General features: G+C 58.5%; 1 protein-coding gene across 1 annotated transcript; it reads left to right on the forward strand.

The window, feature by feature from the left end:
- The first annotated feature begins 5,279 nt into the window (after positions 1-5,279).
- On the forward strand, positions 5,280-10,531 carry VWA1 (von Willebrand factor A domain containing 1). Its single transcript, XM_012807373.2, has 3 exons — positions 5,280-5,398; positions 7,111-7,668; positions 9,108-10,531. The coding sequence occupies exons 1-3, from the start codon at positions 5,326-5,328 to the stop codon at positions 9,755-9,757; spliced, it is 1,281 nt and encodes a 426-aa protein (XP_012662827.1). The 5' UTR covers positions 5,280-5,325; the 3' UTR covers positions 9,758-10,531.
- The last annotated feature ends 1,400 nt before the right edge of the window (positions 10,532-11,931 follow it).

Here is an 11,931-nt window from a genome sequence, read left to right on the forward strand (position 1 = left end):
AAAAAAAAAAAAAAGAATAAAAATAGGGCAAGGCCTGTGGCTCAGTGTGTAGGGTGCCAGCCCCATATACGGAGGAGGGTGGTGAGTTTGAACCCAGCCCCGGCCAAACTGCAACAAATAAATAGTCAGGCATTGTGGCGGGCACTTGTAGTTCTAGCTACTTGGGAGGCTGAGGCAAGAGAATCGCCTAAGCCCAAGAGTTTGAGGTCGCTGTGAACTGTGACACCATGGCACTCTACCAAGGGCAACAAAGTGAGACTCTGTCTCTAAAAAAAGAAAAAAAAAATACCTGGACGTTATGGAGGATGCCTGCAGTCCCAGCTAATAGGGAGGCTGAGGCAAGAGAATCACTTAAGCCCAAGAGTTAGAGAATGCTAGAGCTATGATGCCACTACACTCTACCAAAGGCGACAAAAAAAGGCAACTCTGTCTCAAAAATAAGAAAAAAGAATGTATGTTTATTGTGATTCATCCAGAATCTACTTGTAGCTGAAAGGCCTTTCATAGGATCTAGTACACTACATTGCCAGAAGGTTAAAGGTCAGGCCTTGAGGAGAATCCAGTGTGTGGTTGGGTCAAGTCCTGCTAAGTCCAGCAAGAGGCTTGGGGTTTTCCAGACTTCATCTGAGTCCAGCTCCGATGCCTTTCCTGGTCAGACAGGAGCTGGGCCAGTGGCCAAGCTATTTCCCTAGGCTGAGGCTGCCTTCCTTCCCCCTCTGCTGGGTTGCGTAGGCTCTGGTCAATACCAGGGATTAAAGATGAGGGCTCTCCCGGGAAGCCCTTGGCCCCGGAGTCATCAAAACAACATCTGGACCTGGAGGGGGTGGGGAGGTGGAGTGGAGAGACCAGCTTCCTGCTGGCTGTGGCAGGGAACTGTGTCCACCACAGCTGCCTGTTCTAAAGGTGTTCACAGCTTCTGCTTTCCAGGGCTTCCCTAAGGTGCCATAGGGATGTGGAAGGCAGGGCAACTCCAGCCTGTTCAACCCACCCGCAAAGGAATACCCATGGGGCTGTGGGAGGTGCATGATGGGGCACAAGGATCTGCTTTTAGGGGGGTGATAGAATAGTCTGGAGGGCACCGACCAGCCTGGCCAAAGGGATCAGGCCATTTAGGAAGCCAGGAGTTTGTGTGGTGAGGCCAGAAGCTGTCAGAGTGCCAGAAATAGGTTAGGGCCCTGAGGAACTAACAAAGTCTTCAGAGACTCTCAAAGTATTCTGGCCTCTCTTGTCACAAAGTTCTCTTTCTCAAGACTTCGATCCCTTGCATAGGCAGGACCCCACCTGGATAACACAAGCCTATCTCCCAAATTTTGCCCACCAGGCTCGGTGCCCGTGGCTCAAGTGGCTAAGGTGCCAGCCACATACCCCTAAGGTGGTGAGTTTGAGTCCAGCCCGGGCCCGCTAAACAATGATGGCTGCAACCCAAAAAAAAAAAAAAAAAAAAATAGCCAGGTGTTGTGGTGGGCGCCTCTGGTCCCAGCTACTTGGGAGGCAGAGGCAGGAGACTCGCTTGAGCCCAGGAGTTGGAGGTTGCTGTGAGCTGTGATGTCACAGCACTCTACCCAGGGGGACAGCTTGAGTCTCTGTCTCCAAAAAAAAAAAAATTTTGCCCACCATAGAGCCCTGGCCAGAAGCCCCCTCTTTCAGGGCCCAGTCCTGGTTCTGAGGGCACTCTGCCCCCTCCCCAGAGTTCTTCCCCCAGGCTGACGTCCAGAAGTTCCCCCTCTGCCTTGCTCCCCACTGGCCCAGGGGCCTAAACGCCATGTGGGGTCTGCTACAGACCTCCACATTGGGCAATGCAGGCTCTTCCTGAAGTAGCTGAGGACCCTGCCCCGTGAGAGGGATCCTGGGGTGTGCACATGCCCTTTTGTTCCCCATCTGGGGGCAGGAGTGTTGGTGCCACCCCACAAGTAAGGACACTGGGCTCTGCTAGGCTCCTACCCTGCCTGACCTCACTTGCTCACTCATAGACCTTTCCTAGGAGTTCTGGTGCCATAGGCACCCTTAGCAACCATGAGCAGCTCACCCCTTGGCCAGCTCTGTCGTACCAGCCTGGGCATGTGGGCTGGCCATGGATGGGTGGGCCGGTGCTGAGGGCTGGAATCCTTCTACCCCATCCTCTGATGAGGTTTTGACTGCTTCCCACCCCCTCACCCAGGGGAAATGCTCCCCATGTCCCCACCCAGGCTCCTGTCTAGGGGCTGTCTAAGCCTGCCTGGCCCTTTCCTAGGGAGGGGCGAGGGATGGTAGTCACCTCCCTTCCACAGAAAGGTGTATCAGCAGAGGGGACCAAAGCTAGGGGCCCACCCAGGAAAGGATACTATTCAGCATTCTGGGCACCTGTCTCTCTGGCTCCCACCTCACCCCTTAGTGCAGTCTCTGGCCACTTGGTTGGTGTCCCCTAAGGATGGACCTCAGCCCAGCCCTTTTAGGGCCTGCCTGGGAGGCACCACCCTGTGGCCTGGGGCCTGCATTGTCTCCGCCGCCCAGACCCCCTCCAGTCCTTACACGCCACCACCAGCCCCCCCCCACCCCAGGTCTTGGCTCTTGATGTCCCTCTGCCTGGGGATAGCAGTAGCGCCTGCATTCCCCCTCGTCTCACGGGTCCCTGTCCTACTCAGGGTAAAAGTAGAGGCGCATCTTTGCTAGCAGGACCACTGCCCAGCCCCCTCCTAGCCTGGTAGTGCTGGAGGGTGAGGACTCTGCCCTTAGCTGGGGTCAAGGGTAGAGTGGGAGGCACCAGGAGCTGCCCTTTTCCCTGGGGTCAAACATGACCATAGTCAGCCAGAGACAAAAGGCCCTTCTTCTCTGCAAAAGGCTGGATTGGGGGAGGAGGGAGGATTCCTGCAAACTGGGTGGGGGCATGAGCAGGGCCTGGCTGGGAGCAGTGTCCTTGGGTTTCCTGGAACCCTCCCCCACCTGCCTGCAGACAGACAAGCAGTCCAGGAAGTGAGGTGCAGGGACACCCAGACATGGGCCAAGGCTGTGGGGGGCAGGGCAGCAGTAGCCACAAAGGGCCACTTCCTCTTTTAGGGTCCCCCAAATGCCAGGATGAGGTAGGGGCTGTGCCTAGGGGGGCAGGGACTGTGCTTGGGGGGGGTGAGCAGAGGGCTGAGCTATCCTTGCTCTGGGGACCTCTCTGCCCTCCTTGTCCTGGGCCTGTCTCCCTTCAGAAGAGGCTTCTGGACCATTACATTTGTGCTTCCACAGGCGTCTACCTCAAACCCAGCCCCAGCCCTGACCACTACACCCTTGGCTGACCCCACACTACCTGCGACCTTCTGCCTACCATGTCTCTTCTCTGGGAGCAAGGATCCTGGTGGGGAGAATGAGTCTTGCTGTGCTGCTAGAAACAGGGGTGGAGTAGATGGGGAGGGTCTCTAAGAAAGCAGCAGGAGGGACTCTGAGCTCCAGAACAGGAGCAGGTGGCAAGATGGCCAGCTCTGGGTAGAGGCTGGGTCTCCTGCTGTTCCTTTCCTGATGGCCAGGCTGGAGGGAGGAGGGTGGATGCTTCCTCAAAGGCCTGAGTCACCGCCAAGAAGACCCACTCACTTTTTCCAGAAGTGACGGAAACTTCCGCATCAGCTCAGAAGGCTGAGGTGTGACTGTGGGTGCTGGGGGGCAGGAGTGGTGGGGTGAGCAGCTCTGCCCCGTGGCCCAGCTCCCTGAACTATTTCCCTGGGCATGCCTTCCACAGTCCTGGCCAGCACCCCACTGGACCCCAGGCCCCCCAGCTGCTGCCACCTGGTGTGCTGGGGGGCCAGGGGCCAGGTGAGGCCCTCCGGGTGGCACACCTTGGACTTGGGGGGTCCATGCCCACTGCTTCTCCACTGGGCCAGCCAGTTTCTGGTCCCAGCTGAGGCCTGAGGTTTGTGGAGTGGAGCCAGCACTGCCACTGCCAAGATTCCCGGCAAGGGGGGTGGGGGACCGGGCAGGCGGCGGGGACACAGTTCTTGCTTGTTCCTGCCGCCAGCTCCTCCAGCTTAGCTTCCTTTTTTAGGCAAAGTTGAGCTCCAGCCACACTCAGGGCCCCACAGTGTCTCACCTGCCAGAAAGGGAGGAAGGAAAACCATTGAGTCCGTCATTCCTCCCTGCTGAGCATCCTCTAGAACAGGGTGGGAAGGACATCCTGGAAACAATCCTGCCCCCACGCGTGCGCACCCCCATCTCAGGGCTGAGGAAGGGCTGGGAGAGGTGATGGCTATTCTGGAAGGCATCTTAGGAGGCAGGGCTAGGCTCTCCTGAATCTCATCTAAGGGAGGTTAGCATGCCCCTGGGGTCCCCCTTCTCTAGTTGGGGCCTGGCTAAGCTCCTAGGCCCATGAGCCCTGGCTTGTCAACTGTGTCCCCATTGCCCACTGAGTCCCCTACCCCTCTTGTACAAAACAACAATAGGACCCAAGAGGCCCCACTCAACAGGCCTGACCAACTGTTTCCCACTTCCTCCCAGAAGTCCAGCTGGGTAGGGATCTGTACCCCTAAGAAGCTTTCCCTCAAGTTCTTCAGTCTTCTGTCCCCTCCAAGGTGCTGTCTCCTTTCTAAGTTCAACCCTAAGGCCCTTCCAATCCCTGTGGATGAGTCCTTCAGGACCCATGTCCAGTTCCCCAGACACCTTCTCCTCTTCCAGCCCAGGGCTGAGGTGCAGCCAGGGCCTGTGCTTTGAAATTTGGGTTCTTTTAGGCCTGGCTTCAGGGATGCTCAGGAACATTGGGTTGGGGGGTGGGGGGAGAGAGGGAGAGGGAGAGGGGGAGAGAGAGAGAGAGAGACTTGAGGTCACATGACTCCCTGCTGGCTCCCAAGGACTGGGATGTGTGGGAGAAGGCCACAGGAACAGAGACGGCAGAACCCAGACGCAGGGGTGGGGAACGTGTGGCCTTGGGGCCACATATGGCCATCTGGATCCTTGAGTGTGACCTTTTGACTGAATCCAAATTTTATAAAACAAATGGATTTGCTCTGTGAAGTTTGGTTTTGGTCCTGGGGACCTCTTGGGAACCTAGAGGGTCACGTGTGTCCTTGAGGTCGCAGGTTCCCCACCCTGCCCAGAGCCTTGCAGCTAGGAAAAGGGAGACCCTAGCGCGTGTTGTGTATGGATGCCCACGGTGCGTGCCTTGGTCGTATCAGCACTGCTAGGTGTCCCTGGGCGTCTGAGTCCACTCGTGTGGTTTCCCCAGCAGCATCTGTGCTCAGCTTGCGCGGGCACTCGGGGCCGGGGCGGGGCCTCCCGGGGGCGGGGCCGGCGAAACCCGCGCGGCGGCGCGCCTCGCACCCCAGGAGTGAGAGAGCAGCGAGCCGCGGCCGAGCGCGCCAGGTCTCGTCGCGCGCGATGCTCCTCTGGACGGCGCTCGGCCTGGCCCTGAGCCTACGGCTGGCGCTGGCGCGGAGCGGCGTGGAGCGCGGTGAGTGCGGCGGGCAGCCGGACCGGGCGTCTCGCTCCTGGCACACCCCCCGCCTCCGCTGCCCGTGCGGAGCTGGCTCTGCTTCTGCGGCCCCGGGGCGGGTGGGTGAGGAGGCTGCGGGAGCTGGGACGCAGGCAGAGCACCCCACCCACCCGCAGTAGGCGCGCCCAGGTGCTCTGGCGCTACCACAGAGGCCACTGTCTACGCTTCCACCGGCATCTACGCGGGGCCTAGACAGAGGCAGATGTCTGCCAAATGGTGCCGCCCCTGCCTCAGTTTCCTCACCCTTGGAATTGCCCTTAGTAGTGGGAGGTAGGCAAGTTGGAATCACCCCACCGCAAATGGAGAACCTCAAGGTCGGGTCCCGAATGGAGACACCCTGAGCCGGCCTGTGGTGGTGGGGCCCATCTGCTTTTCCCCATCCCCACAGGGTGCCGGGAGGAAGGGGGAGGCCCAGAAGGGGTTGGTTGGCCCTCAGGCTGCCGGGAGTGTATCCTGCTTTCTGGGTCCAGATGGAGCAGAGGATGGGACCTTGCAGGGTGACATCATCTCTAAGTGGGATCAGACTCTAGCCTGGCCATCTGGGCTGGGGGGCTGTGTTCAATGCTCTGCCTTGCCTGTTCCCCAACGTCTGCTCCACCCGACCCCTGCTGTTGTGTGCATGTCCAGGGCCAACTGCCTCAACTGGAGGCTGAGCTGCAGGGCTGAACTCTAGCCTCAAAGCTAGTTTTCTAAAAGAAAGCCTGAGCCCTTAGCACTTCGGAAGGCTGAGGGGGAGTGGATCCATTGAGCTCAGAGACCAGCCTGAGCAAGAGCCATACCCCATCTCTACAAAAAATAGAAAAGCGTGGCTTGGCGCCTGTGGCTCAGCCACATACACCTGACCTGGTGGGTTCGAATCCAGCTCAGGCCCTCCAAACAACAATGATGGCTGCAACCAAAAAATAGTCCGGTGTTGTGGCAGGCGCTGGTAGTCGCAGCTACTTGGGAGGCTGAAGCAGGAGAATCGCTTGAGCCCAGGAGTTGGAGGTTGCTGTGAGCTGTGATTTCACAGCACTCTACCGAGGGCGACAGCTTGAGGCTCTGCCTCAAAAAAAAAAAAAAAAAAAAAAAAAGAAAAGCGAGTCAGGCATTGTGGAGGCCACCTGTAGTCCCAGCTACTTGGAAGGCTGAGGCAAGAGGATTGCTTGAGCCCAAGAATTTGAGGTTGCTATGAGTTATGATGCCATGGCACTCTACCCAGGATGACAGAGTGAGACTCTGTCTCTAAATACATACATACATACATACATACATAAAGGTAAAGCTTAAAGGGAGCAGTCCCAGAGCTTAGGTCAGTCCTGGGGGTTCTGGTCCAGGACTGTTGGATCCATCTGCATGCCAAGCTGCTGAGGAAAGGGATGGTATCAGGGCTTGGACTGGTCAGCTCTCCTTTACAAATAGGACACTAGCCCAGAGAGTGCCTTAGGTCACATGGCCAGTGTGCACAGCTGGAATGCACCAAGAGGAGGGGCCTCTTGCTTGTCTCAGAATCCCCTTGCTCCCTTGGACCCAGGATCTTCAGGAGAGGGCAAGCACCTGCCAAGGGAATAGCAGCCTGTGGGGGCCTGTTCCCTGGTGTGGAGCTGTCTAGGGGCAGGGCTGTGCTCTGGGTGTGGGGCTGTCTAGGGGAGCCCTCCACCTGGGGCTGAACAGTCATCCTTTCCCCCCAGGTCCCTCAGCATCAGCCCCCCAGGGGGACCTGCTGTTTCTTCTGGATAGCTCGGCTAGTGTGTCTCACTACGAGTTCTCCCGGGTTCGGGAATTTGTGGGGCAGCTGGTGGCTCCAATGCCCCTGGGCCCTGGGGCCCTTCGTGCAAGCCTGGTGCATGTGAGCAGCCAGCCATACACTGAGTTCCCCTTCGGCCACCACAGCTCAGGCAAGGCTGTCCAGGATTCGATACGCATTGCAGCCCAGCGAATGGGTGACACCAACACTGGCCTGGCACTGGCATATGCCAAGGAGCAGCTGTTTGATGAAGCAGCAGGTGCCCAGCCAGGGGTGCCCAAGGTGCTTGTGTGGGTGACAGACGGTGGCTCCAGTGACCCCATAGGGCCCCCCATGCAGGAGCTTAAGGACATGGGTGTCACTGTCTTCATCGTCAGCACTGGTCGTGGCAACCTCCTGGAGTTGTTGGCTGCTGCCTCAGCCCCTGCCAAGAAGCACCTGCACTTTGTGGATGTGGATGACCTGCACATCATCGTCCAAGAACTGAGGGACTCCATTCTCGGTAGGTGGGAGGAGGCAGGCCCAGAGGGAAGCCTTAGCTGGCAGTGGCAGGAGGAGAGGCTGGGTGAGGACTCAGGAGGAATTCATGTGTCTGAAGTAGTGGCTTGGGGTGTGTGGACTGTGGTACCCTATGGGTGCAGTGGGAGGTTAGATATACACAGCTTCTCTGTGTGTCATCCAGGGACACTCCAGCCAGGTACCCTGCCTGGGCTGTGGAGAGGCAGAAGGGCAAGCTTCCTCTTGATGGAGCCAGCCTAGGCCTGGAAGCCTGTGGTGCAGGGATCCTGGGGTGGCTGAGGGACTGAGGAGCCATAGCTAGTGGGATGGGCTAAGTAGAGAGGATGGGCAGAGTCTAAGACAGGGGATTCTGCTGAGTGGTAGCTTGTGGTCTTGTGCATTTCTGGGGTATACTGCCTCACCTGGCCCTCTATACCTGGAGAGGGGACAGTCAGGAGGTTGGGCTCTCCTCCCACAAAGCACCAAGCACTGAGGGGTCTCAGCTGGTTTGCACTGCTGGCTCAGGTGCCTGCTATAACCAGTGAGAAAAGCCACCCTTGGTAAGCCAGGGTTCTTACCAAGGTTCCTCCTGTGAGCTAATCATCCACTCTGAACCTGAAGGAGTTGGATTGTGGGCTGGAGGGTCCCCCCAAAACATCTGTCCCCGAGTAGCTCCTGAGTCAGCCAAGGCAGCTGAATCTGGAGGGGACAGAGGAGAAAAGGCTGCTTTAAGCAGCTGGACAGGAAAAGCTGTAGGGCAGAGGAGCCAGGCAGTGGGGGAGGGGGCCGGTCTGTGGGGGATGGGCAGGAAAATGACCCAGGCACCAAGCTGTACAGGAGGAAGTGTCAGGATTAACCCAAGTGTCAGGTTTAACCCTGCCTGGACATTTATTAGCTTTCCCACTGGACAGTCACATAGACATGAGGTACCTGATGCCCCAGGCTCAGGGGTCCCCACCCTAAAGTCCTCCACACTACACTTTTCTGGTGACTCAAGCAGGCAGCACTTCCTGACCCCTAGGTACGGCTGTACCTGGAGTTGTCACACCTCCATTGCCACTGCCACCGCCACCCCGCTCCTCCTGTAGTCTGCTGACTCTTGACTTCGCCCTTGGAGACCCCAGTGATCCCAGAGTCTATGCTGGCCACTTGGACTGGGGGTCCTGTGGGCTTTGCCACCATTGAGAGACCTTGACCAAGGTGGGGGATGGCCACTGTATCAGCTCCATGGACCTGATTTGGGACTGAGGAAGGTTGAGATCTTGATAGGGCCTCAGTGGGAACGGAGGTGTGACCTGTACCAATCTGTCCCCAGACCCCTTCATTAACCCCCCCACACCATTTTGCATATCATCACTAACCTCCCTGGACCAGGCAGGGCCCCACCCTCGGGTGGAGGAGAAGCTGACTTGGGTCCCCTGACCCCTGCATCTTCCCCTCCAGAGGCAATGCAGACACAGCAGCTCCGCGCCTGTGAGGTTAAGTCTCACAGCTTCCGCCTGGCCTGGCCACCCCTGCTGACTGCCGACTCCGGCTACTACGTGCTGGAGCTGCTGCCCCGGACCAGGCTGGGGGCCAGGAGACGCCAGCACCTGCTGGGGAACGCCACCGACTGGACTTGGGCGGGCCTCGACCCTGACACCGAGTACGACGTGGCGCTGGTGCCCGAGTCCAATGTGCACCTCCTGAGTCCCCAGCACCTGCGAGTGCGCACGCGGCCGACCAAGGCGCCCCCCGCCGCGTTCTCGGCGCCCGCAGTCCCCGAGGAGGCCGGCCCAGCGCGCATCGTCATTTCGCATGCCCGGCCGCGCAGCCTGCGGGTGAGCTGGGCCCCAACGCTGAGCGCTTCTGTAGCGCTGGGCTACCACGTGCAATTCGGGCCGCTGAGGGGCGAGACCGTTCAGCGCGTGGAGGTGCCCGCGGGCCACAACAGCACCACGCTGCAGGGCCTGGCGCCGGGCACCGCCTACCTGGTGACCGTGACAGCCGCCTTTCGCTCGGGCCGCGAGAGCGCGCTGTCGGCCAAGGCCTGCACACCCGAAGGCCCAGGCCCTCGTCCCCTGCAGCGGGCCACCCAGGCCCAGGGGCCGTGAGCCGTGCGCGCCCGCGCCGCCGAGGGGGTCAGAGCCGAAGCCAATGTTTTGCCAAGGGGAAACGGGGTGTTGGCCCTTCCTTTACCCCACCGGCAGTGCAAGTGGCTGCCCAGTCCTCCTCTCTGGCAGTGGTGTGTGCAGTGGTTGTCCTTCCTCCATGCCCAGAGCCGAGGAGCAACTAGCAACGGTGTGGACCTTTGGGCAGAATTTAAGGGAGATGAACAGGGAGACTGGGGGCGGGCCAAGAACAGTAGACCTGGACTAGCCCATTGGTGGCCAGACCTCCCACTGTGTGAAGGGCCCTGCTCTCTGGTGGCATGGGCTGGAGGGAGTTTGGTCTAGCTGGCCACTCAGGTCCTGGATATTGGTAGAAAGGGGCAGGGTTGGTCCCCAAAGGCTGCCTGAGGGAAAGAAAGGGCAGAGAAGGTGCCAGGTGTTCTTTACCAGGATGCCTGCTGGCTGGGGACTGTGGCCCTGCCTTCCTGCTTAGGACCCCAGCTGAGAGGAGCAGGACTAGACCCTGAGGACAGGAGACCCCAACACTCCTCTGCCCCAGGGGTCTGTGGGGAAACAGAGACAAAGTCCCCCAGGGTGGGCTCCCCAGTAGCTCTGCAGTATCCAGCACTTGTCTACCACTCACTGCCCTGGGTCATCAGGCAAGTTGCCAAGGGCAGGGTGCTTGGGTGTCCCCCGGCCCCCATCTGTTACCAGAATTGCCTGCATCACTTAATGCTCACATCACCTCTCTTCCCCACTAACATCCCAGACTTTAAAATTTAGTAAATCAGATGTAAACTGAGGCTGCAGTCTTATTAGAATGCCTAGCCCCTTGTTACCAGCTGTGGATAGGGCAACTTGTAGAAGATCGCATGTGCAGAATCCATGCTGTATCTGGGGAGAGAAGGGGTACAGTAACCCTCTGAGCATCCAGACACTGACCATCAGACTTCTGTGGTCCCTCTGCACCTTTGGAGAGCACCGTCTGTGGGCCAAAACCCTGAGCTATGGACTGGGTAGGTTGCTGGGATGCAGAGGACAGAGGTTCCACTCTCCCTGCAGGGCAGTCTCCACCACAGCCTTGGGTAGGTTGCCCTCTGCCCAGCCCATGAGGACACCCTCAGTGGCGAGGCCCTTTGCTAAGGGGAAACAGCTCCTGAACCTGAGGAGCTGTGGGATGGAGGGGTGGCTGCTAGGACTGACTTCCTGTTCTCAGCCTGCCTGCTCGGGCCTTCATGAAAGCCAAGAACCTGACTTGAAGCATCACATAACTCCTGCTGGACTCCCAAGACTTCACTGTCCACTTGCTGGGTATGTTTGTCACAAGGGTTAGGGTTTGCCATTGTGTGTGTGCACACAAGACAGGCCACCTGCCTTGCCTGTGTGAGCAGGATTATGGGAGGCACTGCTGGGGGCATTGGGTTCCCCCTCTGAACTCCTCTGAGAGTTGGGCCCAGGGGAACCTGAATGAGGTCCAGCTGTGTGCAGTGTGCTCACACCCACGCCCCTGGTTAGCAGATGTTGCCCCTGAAAGGAAGAATCCTCTCTGTGCAGCCCAGGTCCCACTCCACTTTCCAGAGTGACTGCGGGTTTGAGCCTATTGGCACCCCAAAAGGAAGGTCCCCCTTCCTTGCTGAGCCTAGGTCCAGCTCACAGAGCAGCAGATGAGAGCCAGGGGCTATCTCCTATCCGTCATTGGTGGCTTCCATGGATGGCTGAGTCAAACTCCCATGAGAAGCTTTTATGAGCTTCTCCCCCTAAAAGTGCCTACAGTCCTGAGAGGGCAGAGCAGGTCCTCCTGCCCTCCATAGTCCTGTCAGGCAGAGGCTCCTCTCTGGATGCTGAGGCCCAACACCGGCCATTCTCTGCTGGTAGGAGCTAAGAGGAGCCCCTAATCTTATCTCCATACCAAGGGATGTCTCTTCCAGAAGCCTCATCTGGGAAGTGCTCTGCCCTTCATTGTCCTAAGTCTTTTTAAAAATTCTTTTGCCTGGGTTCGGCGCCTGTGGCTCAAGAGGCTAAGGTGCCAGCCACATACACCTAAGCTGGGCGGGTTTGAATCCAGCCCGACCGCCAAACAACAATGATGGCTGCAACCAATAAATAGCTGGGTGTTGTGGCGGGTGCCTGTAGTCCCAGCTACTTGGGAGGCAGAGGCAGGAGAATCGCTTGAGCCC

This window comes from Otolemur garnettii, unplaced genomic scaffold (assembly GCF_000181295.1).
Source record: "Otolemur garnettii isolate 467f Iridium unplaced genomic scaffold, OtoGar3 scaffold00067, whole genome shotgun sequence".
In the NCBI taxonomy this organism is placed as follows: domain Eukaryota; kingdom Metazoa; phylum Chordata; class Mammalia; order Primates; family Galagidae; genus Otolemur; species Otolemur garnettii.